At 36.5% G+C, this 17086-nt stretch overlaps 1 protein-coding gene across 1 annotated transcript in view; it reads right to left on the bottom strand.

The window, feature by feature from the left end:
* Positions 1-17086, bottom strand: part of ENPP3 (ectonucleotide pyrophosphatase/phosphodiesterase 3) — a 71572-nt gene that overhangs the window by 6089 nt on the left and 48397 nt on the right. Inside the window, exons 17-24 of the mRNA XM_081829018.1 lie at positions 16376-16463; positions 14668-14846; positions 13131-13182; positions 12166-12320; positions 5362-5497; positions 2933-3010; positions 2175-2307; positions 413-569 (exon numbers count right to left, since the gene is read on the bottom strand). Coding sequence (XP_081685144.1) covers positions 413-569; positions 2175-2307; positions 2933-3010; positions 5362-5497; positions 12166-12320; positions 13131-13182; positions 14668-14846; positions 16376-16463 — 978 coding nt within the window. The remainder of the gene's footprint in view (positions 1-412; positions 570-2174; positions 2308-2932; positions 3011-5361; positions 5498-12165; positions 12321-13130; positions 13183-14667; positions 14847-16375; positions 16464-17086) is intronic.

Genomic DNA, 17086 nt, shown 5'->3' with positions numbered 1-17086 from the left:
TTAAGCGACTGCCTTCGGCTCAGGTCATGATCCTGGAGTCCCGGGATCGAGTCCCGCATCGGGCTCCCTGCTCAGCAGGGAGTCTGCTTCTCCCTCTCCCGCTCCCCCCTCTTGTGCTCTTTCTCTCTCTCACTCTCTCTCTCAAATAAATAAATAAAATCTTTAAAAAAAAAAAAAAAAAAAAGATACGCATATAAACACATGTTCAAGTAGGCATATACATATTTAAATTGACATAAATTACATAAAGATCAATAGTCTAAGGAAAAGTTTAAAAATGAGGTAATTTGGTACGACTCTACCCATGAAACAACTAAAAAAATATGTTGTAGTCAAAGCCACTTTTATGAAAGCCTGGAGATCTGACTAATCATTTTCTCAGGTCCTGAGGACTCTCCAGGAGCATACTCACTGGGCAGCTCTCCACGTTGGTAGGTCGGTGAGGGATAATAAAGGGTAGGACATCCAACCACCCAGGGCAGGCCTCGGGGGTGTGGCTCTGATTTTTGCAACTGGTCAGCACCACAAAGTAGTGCGTTGGGATGGGAACAGTAGTGTTCTCCATATATCTAAAAACACAATGGAAAAGATTTCATGTTAGTATACTTTTGCTTCTAAAACTTCTAAATGTCATTATACATTTTTTAAAGAAATGCTAAAGTAAAAATACAGTCAAAGAAAGCAAATGAATAGAAAGAACAAAATCTTATCACATATTTTTACACTTCCATGAGCCAGATCAGAGCTTTACAGAAATCCAAACTTGGTCATTATAACGCTATGGGAACATATGAGAATACAAAGAAAAGCAGACCATGACATTATGCCTCTTGTGTTTCCTAGTTTTGTTGACTTTATATTTTATAGTGACGATTTGCAGTAGAGCAAATCGGGACTGGAAACAAGCCCCAATGCCAACTCTAGCTGAGCACTTCTGCTAGATGTCTGGGTGGGTGCTAATCCTCTCACATTCTGTGACTTGGTAAGTTTCCTCAACTTTAATATGGAGGTGACCACTACTACCAACTTCACAGGGTGGACAAGGGGATAAATCCATATAACTGATATGACAGTCCTTTAGTTTTAGATAATGAACATGAAAGTGCTTTTAAAAGTTTTAAGTGCAAAATAAGGGTAGGCTATTATGACGAGCCCAGTAAAAGAAATATGACTGCCATAAGCAGTGATAGGACTGTGATCTTAGGATTTCTACATGAACTCAGAGGGTTTGTATCCTGGCTTTCCCACTTATTAGCTGTGGAACATAGACCAGATACTTAACCTCTCTGTACCTCAGTTTCTCCATCTCTGTATGGGCACTAACAGCATCTAACATAGGAATGTTTTGTGGACTAAATGAAGTGTATGTGTTTAGAAAAGTACTTAGCATGTGGTAGAGTGCTATCAAAGTGCTTGCTAGAATTATTAAATGGTAAAATATAGGATTAATAAGCACTAAAATAAAGACAAGGCAAATGAAATGGAAAAAGGCCACACACTGAGTTGTCACAAATGTTACTCTATCAAAAGGTAGAGGTAGAAACTGTTGCTTTATGCAATCTAGGCTCAGATAGCACGGTTGTTTAGTTTGGCCCTTCATACACTTTGCTAATAAAGAGAAATAATGAATAAGACTAAAACTCTCTATTCCTGTGTGCTGCATTCAAAGGTAATTCTTAGCAACATATTATGACCAGGTTTAGTACAAAGATATACAAGTTAATAGGACTGGTTTTCTAGAGGAAGCCTCTACCCTCTCCTGGAAGATATTTTATGAATCATCCACTATTGGACAATATTGTGAATCATCACTGCTTGATTTTTTTTAATTAATTGCCGGACTGGCTCTATATTTACTGATAGTACAGTGAGTCTTATCTCTTTAACTTTTACAAAATCACATTTTCCCTGTGGCCATTTGTTTAGAAATTTTCTAAATAAAAATTTTGCCGAACTTTTCCTCAACATTTTTTCTTTGCCCATTAGTTTAAATTTTTGCCATATAAAATTTTTGCAACATTTTTAGGCTAGTTGAAAATAGTCAATGATAGCATCTCTACATAAATATATTGTGTGATATTTAGAATATTAAGCTTTTATTTAGAGTACTGAGGTTTCCCCTCATGATACCCTATTGCTAAATCAAAAAGTCTATTTGTTTTCAAATTACTTACCCTGTAATTTCATTTGGAGCATCAAAATGACCATCATAATTATAATCAAATACTGGCCCACTAACCACATTTACTCCATTTCTTTCCATGGCATGTTTCACAAGAAGAACACTGTGGAAGTAATCCCACATTTCTAAAAATAATAGAATAAGACGTTAAAAATATCTATCTTTATTGAACATGGAAATATTTTCTATAATAGAGAGGTACATTTAAATAGCGTCAAGTTCTGCTTCGATAACTGTCAGTGATGATTAGGTAAATTCTGCAAAATAGCCCATGTAACAAAAATAGTCACATTGATGGTACTTCCTTTTGCTGATGTAGTTGCAGTCTTGATATTACAGTAAAATATGTTTCCAAATTCCTTCCTAATGCTGAGGTGCTTTGGGGACAGTGATATTCAAACAACAGTCAGAACATACATACTGCTTTATTAATTATGATTCTAGGGACAAACACCTTTCACTCACTTATGGTAAGTGTCAGTAAAATTTTGTTTTGTGAATAACTATTTAGAGCTAAATTAGGATTAAAAACAAATTATTGAAGTTCTAGTCACAAGCTACCCAAAGTTGAAGTAAGTTAAAAAAAAAAAAAAAACTATGTCAGAGATCCTTCCTATTTCTAAGTTTAAAGCATTAGAGTATAATGACTCAATATCAGAGACAAATTGCAAAAAAAAAAGATGCATTTAGTTTATAAGTTCATAAAGTCACTTAGGTATTTTTAAATTAATAATCTAAATGTATACTTACCTTTAAATGCTTTATACATAGGGACCAAATTACTTGTGATTAAAGCATCATATCGACTATCAGAAGTTCTATTGTTTGCTGCAAAACAAATGGATTTGATTAACTCTAGCCAGAAGAGAAAATATAACATACTACATAATAAGCAAAATAGTACTACATACTAATGAAAATTTATTAGCAGTCAAAACACAAGGATACTGAGTACTCTCCAGTAGAGGTTATCAACAATCGTGACAGCTTTATGCATTTGATACCTGTAGGTTGAATGGTGACCCTGAAAAAGATATGTCCAAGTCCTAAACCCCCTGTACCTCTGAATGTGATATATAGGAAAATTGGGTCTTTGCAGATATAATTGAGTTAAGGATCTCAAGATGAGATTATCCTGGATTTAGAGTAGGCTGGTGTTATAAAAAAAGAGAGAGGAGGTTCAGGAAAGGAGAGATTCAGGCGAGAAGTCACTGTGAAGACATAGGCAAAGGTTGGAGTGACGTAGCCATAAACCAAGCGATGCCTGGAGCCCCCAGAAGCTGGAAGAGGTAAAGAAGGACTCTCCCCTAGATTCTCTCCTTCAAAGGGAGCATGGCCCAGCCAACATCTTGATTTTGGACTTCTGGTCTCTACATCTGTGAAAAAATACATTTCTATTGTTTTAAGCCACCAGGTTTGTGGTAATCTGTTATAAGAGCCCTAGAAAACAAGCACTGTACCAGTATGCATGCATAGTTATTGAATGTGCACAAAATAATAATGCTGCTATAAATAACTCTTCCAAAATCAAATTTCCCTAAGAAAGTGAGTTTTAACTCGATAAAGACTGCTGAGGACACCACATACGATTGGTTTGGAGGACTCCTGGATGTGCTATCTAGCACAGTGAGTGCTGGAGCAAAGTGCTCTGTCCCTCTGTGCTTCATTGTCTCATGACATCTATTATCATGGAAGTATCATGAGGATTAAAAAAGCTACAAGTCTGGGGCGCCTGGGTGGCTCAGTTGGTTAAGTGACTGCCTTCGGCTCAGGTCATGATCCTGGAGTCCCTGGATCAAGTCCCACATCGGGCTCCCCACTCAGCGGGGAGTCTGCTTCTCCCTCTGACCCTCCCCCTGCTCGTGCTCTCTCTATCTCATTCTCTCTCTCAAATAAGTAAATAAAAAATCTTAAAAAAAAAAAGCTACAGGCCTATAAATGTTTATTATAATGGTTTTTATATTTAAACTATACTTGGGTATGCTAATATTTAAATGAAAGGCCAATGGATGGGTGCCAAAAAGCAAGGAAAAACAAGTTGTTGGGGTTTTTTGTTTTTCCTTAAAATTTCACATGTTATTCACAGTCCTCAGAACCCTTAGAAGCTTTTTCTACTTTTTAAATTAAGCCCTGAAAGTTGGGATAGCAAACCATATAGTCTTACCTCCTTTTCAGAGAAAAATAAGATGAGCTTATAATGGAATTTCCAAAATAGTGGAGAGTTAGCAAAGAGTTTCATTTCATCCTTAAGATTTTTTGAGACAAGTTGTTTAGTTATTAATTTCATTTCCTTGTCGAGGCATTTATATTATCAACCAATGCCTTACGGCTCAACAGATACAATTTTATACATCAATTAAAAATTATTAATAAAATATTGCAACTACTTAAGGTTCATCCTAGCATTTCCATTGATGTGCTACTTGTTTTCATGAAGGATTTTTTTACCCCACTCTTAAGAACCCCTAAATTATAAATCTCTAAATTGACCTCTTTAGGTCATGGCTTCCAGAAAAATGAAGCCAAATATCAGGAGCAAATCCATTCCCAGAAGCTGAAATTTTTGAAAATCTCATGAGTGAGTTAATAAAAATGACATTTCCTGCTGAATAGAGAAGAGATTTGAGTTTAGAAAAATGACCCTGGCTTTTGCATGTTCTCAAGAGAGATGCTTTCTAAAAAACAAACAAACAAACAAACAAACCTGAAAACCAACAAACAAAAAAACGTAAAGTTCATTCAGCGGTGTGACATGGCTGGGCGTGAGCATGCTCTGTGTGCGACAGGCCCGAATTCCAGCCTGACTCCTCGCCACGAGCACAGCTGCGTGCTCCGTGCAGGCCTTCGCTTGGGTGGCAGCCAGAAACAAAAATGTTTTTTTGGACTCTTTGCGTCCCTCTCCAAGGAATCTTCAGTTTTAAAATTAAACTTAAACCTGCCGAACTCTCTGAACATCTGGGCCAGATTAGCGCTGATGTTTGGTTTGCACTGCAAAATTTATTAGTCTTTATTACAGCGGTTGTGCTGCTTCAAGTCAGCCCACAGCATCTGAAGCCTCCTGGGCAGCTAGTCCAGCCCAAGCAGGTAGTTTCGGCAGGGAGCGTATGTTTAAGGCACATGCCCACATCCAGCTGATGAGGGCTTTCTAAGTCGCTGCCCTAAAAAAGAGTTCTACTAACCAGGAGGATAGAGGAAGCCGTGGGCGATATTCTTGTCTGCTAAATAAAAGGAACACTTTTGGCTTTCAGAAGGAGCAACCCTGACATCAGCCCGTAGACAGCCTGGGACAGTGGGAGGAAGAGGCGATGTGTCTCCCTGTTGAAAGAAAGAAAAAGAGGGAAAAAAAAAAAAGTTACACCCACAGTTGTGGCTAAACCCATCACCTTATATGGTTTGTAACTTCCCTAGAATGTTTTTCATTTAACCTTTTCCTATTTTCTTAGTGAATCAGGTCTACGCAAGCAATGGAAATGGATGTCTTCAGCAATGTTTTTTTCTGTGGTTCCCTTCTGGTTAGGGACACTTGGAGGGCAAATCAAATACATCTTGGAAAGGAATATTTGCAGAATAAAAGTGAAATGAGAGCCAACAAATAACAGGAGCTACTACTAAAAAACAAAATTCTTTTTAGGATCTAACTTTTAGGTGGATATATATATGGTGTATTTATAAGTAAATATTGAAAATAAAATAAAAACATTTCATTTTAAAAATACACATACAAACTAAGGATATTTTTCTTCAGTTGGGCAATCTGAGATTAATTCAAAGAAGCTACAGTTGCCTGGACTTAACTTGGGGACTTAAGAAAATTGGTAGCTGTGCTTCATTTATCATGTAATATAGGAATATATTTTTTGCAATTTTCTTTGTAACTTTTATTTATTTATTTAAAGATTTTATTTGAGAGAGAGAGAGCACAAACAGGTGGAGCGGCAGAGGCAGAGGGAAAAGCAGACTCCCTGCTGAGCAGAGAGCCTGAAGTGGGGCTCAATCCCAGGAGCCCGGAATCATGACCCGAGCCGAAGGCAGATGCTTCACCGACTGAGCCACCCAGTGGCTATTTAAAGACTAATACAATAACTTATCCACTAGCAGGCATCTTATAAATATGCTGCCTAACCCAAGTGTTTAAGGTAATACAGTATTAAATCATCATTATATTTCAATTAGCATATAATCATGAGTCAGTAATTTGCCATTCATTTCATTTTTTTCAGATTTTGATTCATATACCACTACTGCCCACAATGTATATATTTCTTAACAACAAAAAAAGAAGGTTAAATTAAATTATAATGTCCTTCCCCTATTCACTGCATTGTGCTAAAAGCGAAAATTAGCTGTGGTGTCCAAAATGTATGTAGTGATCATTTTATAATATATACATGTATGAAATCATCACACTGTACACTTTAAGCTTATATAATGTTTTATGCCAATTATATCTCAATAAAGCTGGAGGAAAATAAAATGTAGAAGATCAATTCACAAAGAAAAAGGCAAAAACCGCTGTGCACTATATTCATAGGCAGGAGAGTACCATGATGAGGTATAGAATAGGTAGGAGATGAAGATGAGTGAAGTCTAAGGAAAGCCAACCAGAGAAGGTACTCCCCAACAGACTACAACACTCCAGTTGGAAAACACTATAAAGAAGTTGAATAGACTCCTCAACTAGATTGAACACATTTATCTCTGCTCCCTCCTGAAATCCCATTAAAAGAACATTAATGGTGAAAGCACATAATGGATCATAAGAAATTTTCAGAAGCTGGAGATCAGATCAACATCTGTTTACTATTGTAACATGGCTTAGTAGACCAGTATATACTGACAACCAAAAGCCATGATTGGGGAAAGCACAAAGAAGTGGATTCCAAAACCCAAGGGTAGAACTTGGAGTCTCCTAAGGACGGGTAATGTACATAGGGCCAGAAAGAAGAGGACAGGTTGAAAGTCTGTAAAAGAGGCTAGATAGAAAGTTTACTCACTGGAGAGGTTGAACTGGAGGAATGTTCAGACTGAAGGACACAAAACAGCCCAGACAGCAGGTGCATCATATTGAAAGCAATGGGATTAAATAAAAATCCATATATGAATGGTAAGACTCCCCCCAGTCTCACTGCTCACATGAAGGCTGCCCAATTTTATATGCTGGGTGTATAATTATTAGATTAAAAGTGTCCTTTCTTTGGAATACAAAGCAGCCAAAAGGAAAACTAGATGCTTACAATTAGGAATCCCCAACAAAATGGCTGGTTCTTATCCTGATCAACCTATAGTGAAGTCCACCAGCTGGCCAGCCCCCAGCCACACAGCTTAGTGACTGTCCCTTAACATATAAAATTATAACTAAAGATCACCAAACATTTTCTCGGGGTAGAGGAGGAACCAAGATAAAAAAGAGACAATGCAGAGAGAGAAGAAAACTTGCTCAAGATGAGAGTATATATGTTATCCATATAGGAAGAAGAGAAAGCAGTAGAAAAGCAGAAAGAGCTCCTGGGATTTAAAAAAGAATATGACAACAGAAATAAAATATTCAATAAGATTTATAAGATGAAGTTGCAAATATCTCCGAAAAAGTAAAATTAAAGACAAAAGATGGAAAAAAATTAGGGAACATATAAAAAACATTAGAGAATCAGTGCAGGAAACTTTATATCCTATTAATTTGAAGAAAAATTATCTCTAAAATTCTAAAGCTAAACCATCAAGTAAGTGTATAGATGGAATAAGAATCTTTTAAGATACATAAAGTCTCAAAAATATACCTTTCCTTCTTCCTTTCTCAGGAAGTTCCTGAGTGATAGAACTCGCCAAACCAAAAAATAAATCAAGAAATATGAAGATATTTGTGTTAGAGGCAGTGGATTAGCTCTCACCATTCATTCCACTCTCCTCATGGCAGACACCGGAGAGCTAAAAACATTTCCTTATATCCTTTCAGAAACACACCAGAGCAAACAGTTCTGAATAACCAGGTTTCTTCATTTGACATAAAGGGGCATGTAAAGATGTCATAAAATGGGAGAACCAACAATATCGATTATCAGCCCCATAGACAACCAGAATCTCGTGAGTTCATGTTTCCTATCACACGTCTTTATCATTTTACTCTAAAACATCACGTTTTGTACATTTTACTTGAAGAAATGTACAATACATAAATATAGCCATGGATGTATTTTCTGTAATGGAAGGAAGATGAAATGCCTATACTCAACAGTTAAAATTATAAAAATGGGGACACCTGGGTGGTTCAGTGGGTTGAGCGTCTGCCTTCAGCTCAGGTCATGATCCCAGGGTCCTGGGATCGAGTCCTGAGTCGGGCTCCTCACTCAGCGTGGAGCCTGCTTCTCCCTCTGCCTGCCACTCCCCCTGCTTGTTCTCTCTCTCTCTCTCTCTGAAAAATAAGTAAATAAAATCTTTTAAAAATAAATAAATGTTAAAAATTATAAAAATGTTAAGGAAGGAAGTATATTGTAATTTTTCATGAGGCCGTAGCTATAGAAGTTATACTCACATAACAGTTAGGCAAAAATGTTTACTATTTTCTCAAAGTAGTATAGACTTGGAGTTGGGGGACATGGATCAGGATGGCTTTAGCCAGAAAGTGCTAAAAAAAAGTTATGCTTTTTTTTTTGTTTACTGAAAATCTTGCTTCTTACATACCAAACTTGAACCCCTAATATAAGTGCATCGAGACAAGGAAAGACAGGATGTGGCCTTCTTTAGAAAGGGGAGATTATGCAATAGGCAGCCCTCTAGAAGGATGGAGGGGAGGTGTGATCACGTCACTTCTGAGTCCTGGGCTCCTGAGAGAAGGCACAGCGAACCATCCCCCCACCTCCACACATAGAAACAGCTTCAACCCTGCTAGCTCTTCAGAGTTCTTTAGAGTTTTTTAAGCCAGGGGATAGAAAGTCAGGAAAACAATAAATAGAACTCAGACACTCAGATAAAATCTGAACTCCCTAGCTCTCAAAACTCTTCAAGAGAGGTAGATGATGAGCATAGACAGGAAAGCAAGATGCTTTCATTTCTAGTCTGGCATGGGGTTAAAATAAAACTTGAACAGTGGATAAAATTATTTTTATTGAAGTTATAGACTCTCTTTACCTGTAGGCTGAACATAAAAGCTAAACTTATTTATTTGAAGATTGGATTGTTACCATCTGATCTTATGGTAAGGATAATCACTATATATTTTTAAAATTATTATTTTTCTGGACGTGGTTTTTTTCTTTAGGGAAAAATATTTCTTATAGTTCCAAAAAAATGTTTCCGATACATAATAATGTTCCTAGTTTTTTAAAGAATCATTAAACATGATTGGGCCATAATTTATAATATTAGCGCTAATAAGCTTTTGAAACAAAAAAAGGCTATTCAAAAATCCAATGATATGGGACATATATACACATAGATCGAGAGAGAGGGAAACATTCTTCAAGTGCGCTAGATTTTCTTCTCTGAAAAAGTGTTTTGATTTACATTAAACTTATAAGGTATATATTCTAAAACATAATCGCAATTTTTGCTCTTAATTTCAATTTTTCACCCAGCAACAGAAAAAGCAGCTCACGTAGTCCTACTCAATGGGCCCAGAAGCGAAATCCATATACAGTCTAATCAACCCTAATAGTTTTGAAGCTGTTGTTGCAGGAGCACGATTTCAAATCACAGCTCCTTCTCCAGAACTCTTCTGAGATAACAATAACAACAACAAAAATTAGAAAACCCACCAAAACCACAGAAAAACAAAAGCTCCATAAAACTTAAAGGCACAAGCCAATTGGGCCCATGCTCCAAAAAGTGCTTATTTAAAGTCTGATTTTTCAAACACAGGGCTGATTTACAGCATTTTTATGTGAATCTCAAAACATCCTTGTATGTAATTTTCTTGAACCACAACATACTAACAGAGTAATTTCTGAATTAGAAAGCAGAAAATTGCTAGAATTCCATCCTGTCACATGGAGGGAGAAATACACAAGTAGTTCTGTGGGATCAGTGAAAGGACAGGAACTTTTGGTAACAAAGAAGCTAGTTTTAAAACAATAACAAAAAAGAATTGTACTAAACTCCTGGTCTGAGCCCACTTAAAATCTCTCTGCTTCTGGTTTCTGCTAAAGCTCATATAAATTCAGGAATGCAAGACAGAAGGGGAAAGTATTAAAAACATAAATATTCCCCTCAACTCCACACAATCCCTGATACCTGGACTTTTCAAAATAGAGAATTGAATGCTAAGACTGGCCTTGAATATACTGCCCTTCTCAATACCACAAACAAATAGGAATTATTTAAAGGAATAAATAACTTCACATTGTTGTTCCACAGTGTGTTGAAGAAAGTCACAGACTGGACATTTTGCATAATAGGAAAGTGATGTTGTCATTAACCATACACATGAACTCAGGTAACAGCTGGTAAAAGATTTGCCCACATTGGGAAACAACATCAATGCTCTCCTACCGCGGGCCACAATTAAACCATCGTCAGCAGCAGAGTTGGTGCTCAGAACACACAAAGCTTCAATTAATAGTGGGAAAATATGCTTATTTTTCTCCAGAAATCTTGAATTAGAACAAGAAGAGTAAATAAACCAGATACAATCAATCACTTCCTGGCCATAAAAAGTGGAGCATCTATACTCTTAGCAAGAACAGTAATAGGTGGAGGTTTATCATCAGAGTCTTTGGATCTAAGACATCAAGATTATCTTGACAAGAACAGCTTCCTGATTGTTAATTTACTCTTCTAGTTGAAAGTACCACTTTCTCCTTAAGTCTTTTAAAATAATGGTTGGGATTAATTTAGCCAATGCATTCATTCAGGTAACATTTACTGGGCAGCTCTATTGTGCTGGGATACATTAAATAGAACCATCCCTGCCCTGAAGGGGTGTTTTGACTGATTTTTGGCAGACTTTGATTTTTGCTTTCATTTATGTTTCCCTGATTGCTAATGAGGTTCAATTGCTTGGCTCATAGTCATTGCCCATTTATTAACGAAGATGTTTGCCATTCTCTTGGTTAGTAGAAGAAATTTATTAGCTATTCTGGATCCTAATTACCATTCTGGATACTCATCTCTTGTTTCTTATATACAATGCAAATATTGTCTCATCCATAACTGTCTTTTTGTCACCCATTACATTAATATAGTCAAATTAGTCAATTTCCTCTGTATTTTTGTTGTTGTTGTTCTTGTGTCCCAAGAAATCCTTCTCTATCCCAAAGTCATAAAGATATACACAAAGGAAAATATGAATTTGCTGTTCACATTTAGGTCCATAAATCCACCAGCAATTTAATTTTGTATATGGTGTGAGATAGACATCTGACATTTTCTTTCTTTTGGTAGCCAAATGTCCCAAGGTCACTTATCAAAAGAGAGATTGCCAGACAATGAAAAAGGAAGAGAATTTTGACAGTTGGATTCTCAACCCCAGCCTGGAGAGATGTGACGTAACACATCTACACCTGTAAGTCTAGCCTGACGGATTAGAGTGCTTCAGGGATGAATTACTTCTCACTCACGTTGTGTTCCTTGTGCCTAACATAACACACAGCAGATGGTAAAGTATTTGTTAAACAATCAAATAAATATAAAGCCCTTTATAATCTAGTTAGCATCACCTTCTAGGTGCACCCACCATGTACGTAGGATAGACAAAATAGTGTGCTTCTGTATTTCGTGTTGTTTCTCTTGGAAATCTTCTTTTCTACCTGCCTTACCAATTGGCCTGTGAACACCTTTTAATTTCTCCAGGCAAAACACAATGTGTTCTCTTTTGCACACACACAGCACTTATAAATACCTTTAAGAAATACCTGGGACATTGTCTTACAAGACACAGACCGGTGAACTCCCTTTGGGATCTCTACTGAAAATCAAAAGTCAACTCTTAGAATATTCGAGAACTACAAATTTTTTCCAGCCTTCATGGCTCAATGGACACAGTAACTCACTGGTTTCGGTACTGTATAGGAGCTCCACATGGGCATCTTGATAGCTTTTCCAAATCCACTGACATATTCCCTGTGATAGAGAAGACAGTGTTCCTTGTTCTTCTGCATAACCCTGGGCCTCCCAAATGGCAAATTTAGTTTCTCTGTCGCTGTTACTAAAACGAAAATAACATAAAATAAAAATGTTGGTAAAATTAGCAAATGTTTCTTTCTATGCATAAAATTATCATCTGGTGGTTTATTACGTACCAGTTACTCTGATAATTACTTTACATACTTAACCTCCTAATTCTTACAACTCTGAAGCAAGTGTTATTGTCCATTCTACATATTACAAAACTAGGGTTTAGAAAAGTAATTTGGCCAAGCAGCTAACAGATCACAGGACGTATTTGAAGAGCTACAACCTCAAAACCAAAAGGACATACTTTGTAACAAAGATGACCTACCTTAATAATTATCATATGAATGATTTTGCAATTTTATAAAGAAAGTATGCCCTAATGTATTTATTTATTTTTATTTGCCTATTATTATATTCTAAAAATCCATCAATTATTGATAGTTTAAAAACCTACAAGGTATTCATGCCATTCAGTAACACTCAACAGATTATAAAAAGATTATCAACCAACCAAGACATTTACTAAACTCTTATTGTGTGCCAGGCACTATTCTAAGTGCACACATATATTAACTCATTTAATTGTCACAAAAACTCTACAAAGAAGGTATCCCCATTTTAAAATCATGAAACAGGCCTAGTGAGTTTAACACGAGAATACTTAAAAGATAATAGGTAATAATAATAATAGTTTTGTGGGTTTTTTTCTTCCTGTATATTGGCAATACAATCTTTATGTTCAAAAGCCTCTGGGAGCTTATTTTAGAGAATCCCAAAAAGGCAATATTGTGTTTTGTTAGGTCTAAACACCAAGGACTTGACATGTTTTCTATTGACTTACTTTCATCTTGAGAGAGATTTAGCATTTGATTCACATGTTCTAGAGAAGAATTCTGCAAGACAACATGGGGAAAAGAGAAAGTAAGTCGAAGTGATTAAGACATGTATGTAAAAGGTGGTCAGGATTACTTCTGCAGTAATACCCGAATATTTTACTACTCAACAAAGAAGCCAAACTAACTTGAGTTTAAATTCCAATTCCGCCACTTGCTCAGAAATATAAAGATCCTACTACTGCTTGGGATACTCTATGTGGGAGTTGACAAAGATAACAACCGATAATGGGACAAAGCACTGTGACCACAGCTAGAATCAACTACTAAACTGGAATGACAACATCCCTCAGTTTCTCAGGCTTTAATATGAGTACAACTCACTTGAGGGTCTTGTTAAAATTCAGATTCTGATTAGTAATCCTGAGCCCAGTAGGGCCTCAGATTCTGGATCTCTGACCAGCTTGCAAGTGAGGCAGATGCTGTTCCTGTGACCACACTTTGAACAGCAAAGTGCATTCTTTACAAAGAAGAATTTGGAGGTTTGCAGTCAGGTAGACCAAATTTCTGTGACCTTGGACAGTTTACTTAACTTCTCGGACTCTTCTTTGTTCCTCAAATGGAGATAAAAACACCTACGTTGTAATGTTTATTATTATTATTATTGTTATTATTATTATTTTAAATGGAGGTTCCATTCAGGTAAGCTGTAGGTAAGAAACCAACACCCCTACTCTGATCCAGGCTGTGGATTTGATTTTTATTGGAAATCTTGACCGGACTTTTGTCCTTTAAAGGCTCTTTTGGTCAGCATTTATTTATATACTTATTGATCTATGTGGTGTAATGTTGTTTTGAGGATTAGAGAAAGTCAAGTCTTTGCTGACTCCTGGCTATAAAGAATAATTCTTCCCAGAGGCAGCAGGTACTTATTTAGCTCTACAACATTTTGAACTTGGCATCAAATGCACCTTGACATTGGTTTTAACTTGATGGACTCCTGACAACTGGGCTCCAATTCCATCCTGAAATCCCAGCCCCCATCCCTGTGCTCTATTTCTCACAGGTAGGGTTGGTGCTTGCATTCTGAGCTCCTGCTCTGACTCCTTGCCTTTTGGGGGTGGGGGGACTCCTAGCGCTGGAATCTCACCTTACTGAGAGTCTCTTGGGGTCTGAAGTCAAGCTCCTGAGCTCAGCCAAGTGCCTGACCCACTAAAAAGACCTGTAAGAGGTCCTGTAGCTGTAAGAGGAAGGAAATCAAAGAGAGCTCCAAGATTCTACTGTGTTGAATTGTTAAGGACACTTAGCTCACAAGGGAATTGATAATGTCCAAATAGTGCTTTCCAGTTTACAAAGCATATTCACATACTTAATCTTACAATGCGTCTCTCATCTCCAGACAAGTTTCAGAGAAACCACATACATCTATTTAGTAAATATCTGAACTAGAACACAAACCTGGGGGTCAGCTACCCCGGTTATAACCCTGGTTATAGATTAACTTGCCCCTTTACATTCTTATGGATGTGTAAAGTTATTACTTACGTTTTGTAGCTCAGGGCATGAACAACTTAGAGCATCTGTGGGCAATGGAACAGTAAAGCCACAAAGAGAAAACTTTGACACTTCCTCTGCATGGGTTGGCTCATAAAAAGGTACCTTCAGAAGATGGTTTAAACTACCATGGGTGCCATTGTTTGGTGCTGGTTGAATGTGTAGAAGATCTGTGTTTAAAAATAAATTCAAAGTAGTTTTAAATTAAAAGGCAACAATATCTATCTCACAGATGGAAGAAAACAAAACTTCCTTGAATAAATTCTGCTATAACATGATCTTGTACTGCATATGTCTTCAGGTTAGTGTCTCTTCCCCCAGGGATTTTTTTTTTTTTTTTTTTTAGAGAGGGAGAGAGAGTGGTGGGGGGCAGAGGGAGAGGGAGAATCCCAAGTAGACTCCCCACTGAGCACAGAGCCCGATGTAAAGCTCCATCCCGCTACCCTGAAATCATGACGTGGGCCGAAACCAAGAGTCCAACACTTAACCTACTGAGCCACCCGGGCGCATACACTCCCCCCCACCCCCCCTTCTAGGATTTCTATCACTTCCTCTTTCTAGACAATGGGAACATTTGTTATAGAAGCTACACGCTCTTTCAGGAACTGTTTCTGCTCCTCCAGAGAAAAGTATCATTACTTAAATGATCACTTTGTTCCTTAAGCATATCCTGGTTTTCTAGCATAAAAAGCTATACTTTTACCAAAAATAATTTTGAAGAAGTTAATTTACAATCTTACTTATAGTATATTTACTTAGTTATATGAAACTTCTCTAAGGACGGATACCTTAAAAAAATTAAACTCATAAATTTTGTGTAATATTTAGATAACTTTTTCTATTTTTTTTCTACAACAATACAATATACAGATATTTTACAAACATAGTCTTTTAAGTGGCTCCTGCTGAATACCACCAAATAGATCTCTCTTAGAACTGAAATTCTATCTGGTTCCTTCTAAGCCTCCCCGCAAAGGGCCAGCGTCCCTGACCACAAACTTCAGCTTGGGAACCAAGAGCCAAAGTTGTTAAGGCTACAACACATTATTTTCAAATGGATACTCTTTGGTTTCTAAGTCATATTCAATCACCACAGGCCTTTGGCAAGATTAGGAATGACAATTGTGAGTGTATTTACGTCAGAATTCCTAAAGCTCAAGGTGAAATGACAACTTACCCATTGCCTTGCCGAGATAAATGATTTATTAGTACAGTGCTCTGAAGTAAGCTGTATGCACAAAAGTAGAGGAGATCCCCTAAAACTCTAATTCGTTAAGTTTTTTTTTTTAAACAGTAAGTGTAATTCCAAAGTGTAAATCCAAAAAGGCCTTTTATCATCCTTTTATGCCAGAAGCTTTTTCTCTGTAATTACAAGAAAATACTTGTGCTTTTAGGGGTCTTTTCCTGCTTTGAAAAGTTAGAAATGTAATTTTATTTATCTAAGTTTTACAAAACTTTCAAATAGTAACTAACTGATAGAAAAGCTGGTTTCCTGAGATCTAAATCATTGCCAGCGAATAGAAAGATTCACCCTTATTGCTGAATAATTCTGAATGATGATTCATTCTCATCTTCTCTACTTTCTGTCTTCTTAGGGCAAAGCATCCATTTCTGGGATTCATTTTATTACCAATTTCAAAATACATATTTTTAAAACTATATCCACATTTTGATGTTAAATTTATATAGATATACTCACCACACATTAGGTTATAGATTTCAATATTTTCAAATGGCTCAATTTCAGTCTTCTCTTTAAAACTCGGTCCATGTGCCAAGAAGATAGCCTAGGTGGTAATAGTCCTACTGTTACTAGATGTCATCTAAACTCAAAAACAGATGTTGGAAGAGACAACATTTTCCTTCTGTCCCAGCTCTCCAATTGTGTCTGAGGCTATTGTAAGGATTTCTTTTCAGATCTGAAAATGATTTTTATATCATTTGCATCTATGATTGAGATTCCAACCATCCCAATCAAATATAATCTATATTGTATTTACTTTTGCTAAATGTACCTGCTTCCACAGTACTTTGTATGTCAACAGACAAGGAGAAACAAGCCACAATGGACAACCAGCATCAACACAGTTCTACCATAGCTAGACAGTATAAATTAGAAATTCATCCAATAACATCAGATATTCTTTTCACAATCCTTTCATATCATTGTTCAAATATGTTAATACGTGACAAAAACCGTTTAAGTCTCTAAACACTAAATTTTTTTTACAACTTATACCAACCCACTGATTTCTCAAATATATCTCCCCTTTACTTTTAGGATGAAGAAACCTAAATACTTTTATTTACATTTAATTAAATCATGTTAAATATATTATTAATAACACATCGAATATTTTCAGATTGTAAATAACTAGAATAAAAGTGTCAAATATAAATAAACAATTAT

This window comes from Leptonychotes weddellii, chromosome 8 (assembly GCF_054177405.1).
Source record: "Leptonychotes weddellii isolate Sample4059 chromosome 8, ASM5417740v2, whole genome shotgun sequence".
In the NCBI taxonomy this organism is placed as follows: domain Eukaryota; kingdom Metazoa; phylum Chordata; class Mammalia; order Carnivora; family Phocidae; genus Leptonychotes; species Leptonychotes weddellii.
The sequence above is the reverse complement of the archived record's forward strand: the minus strand, read 5'-3'. Positions and strand labels throughout refer to the sequence as shown.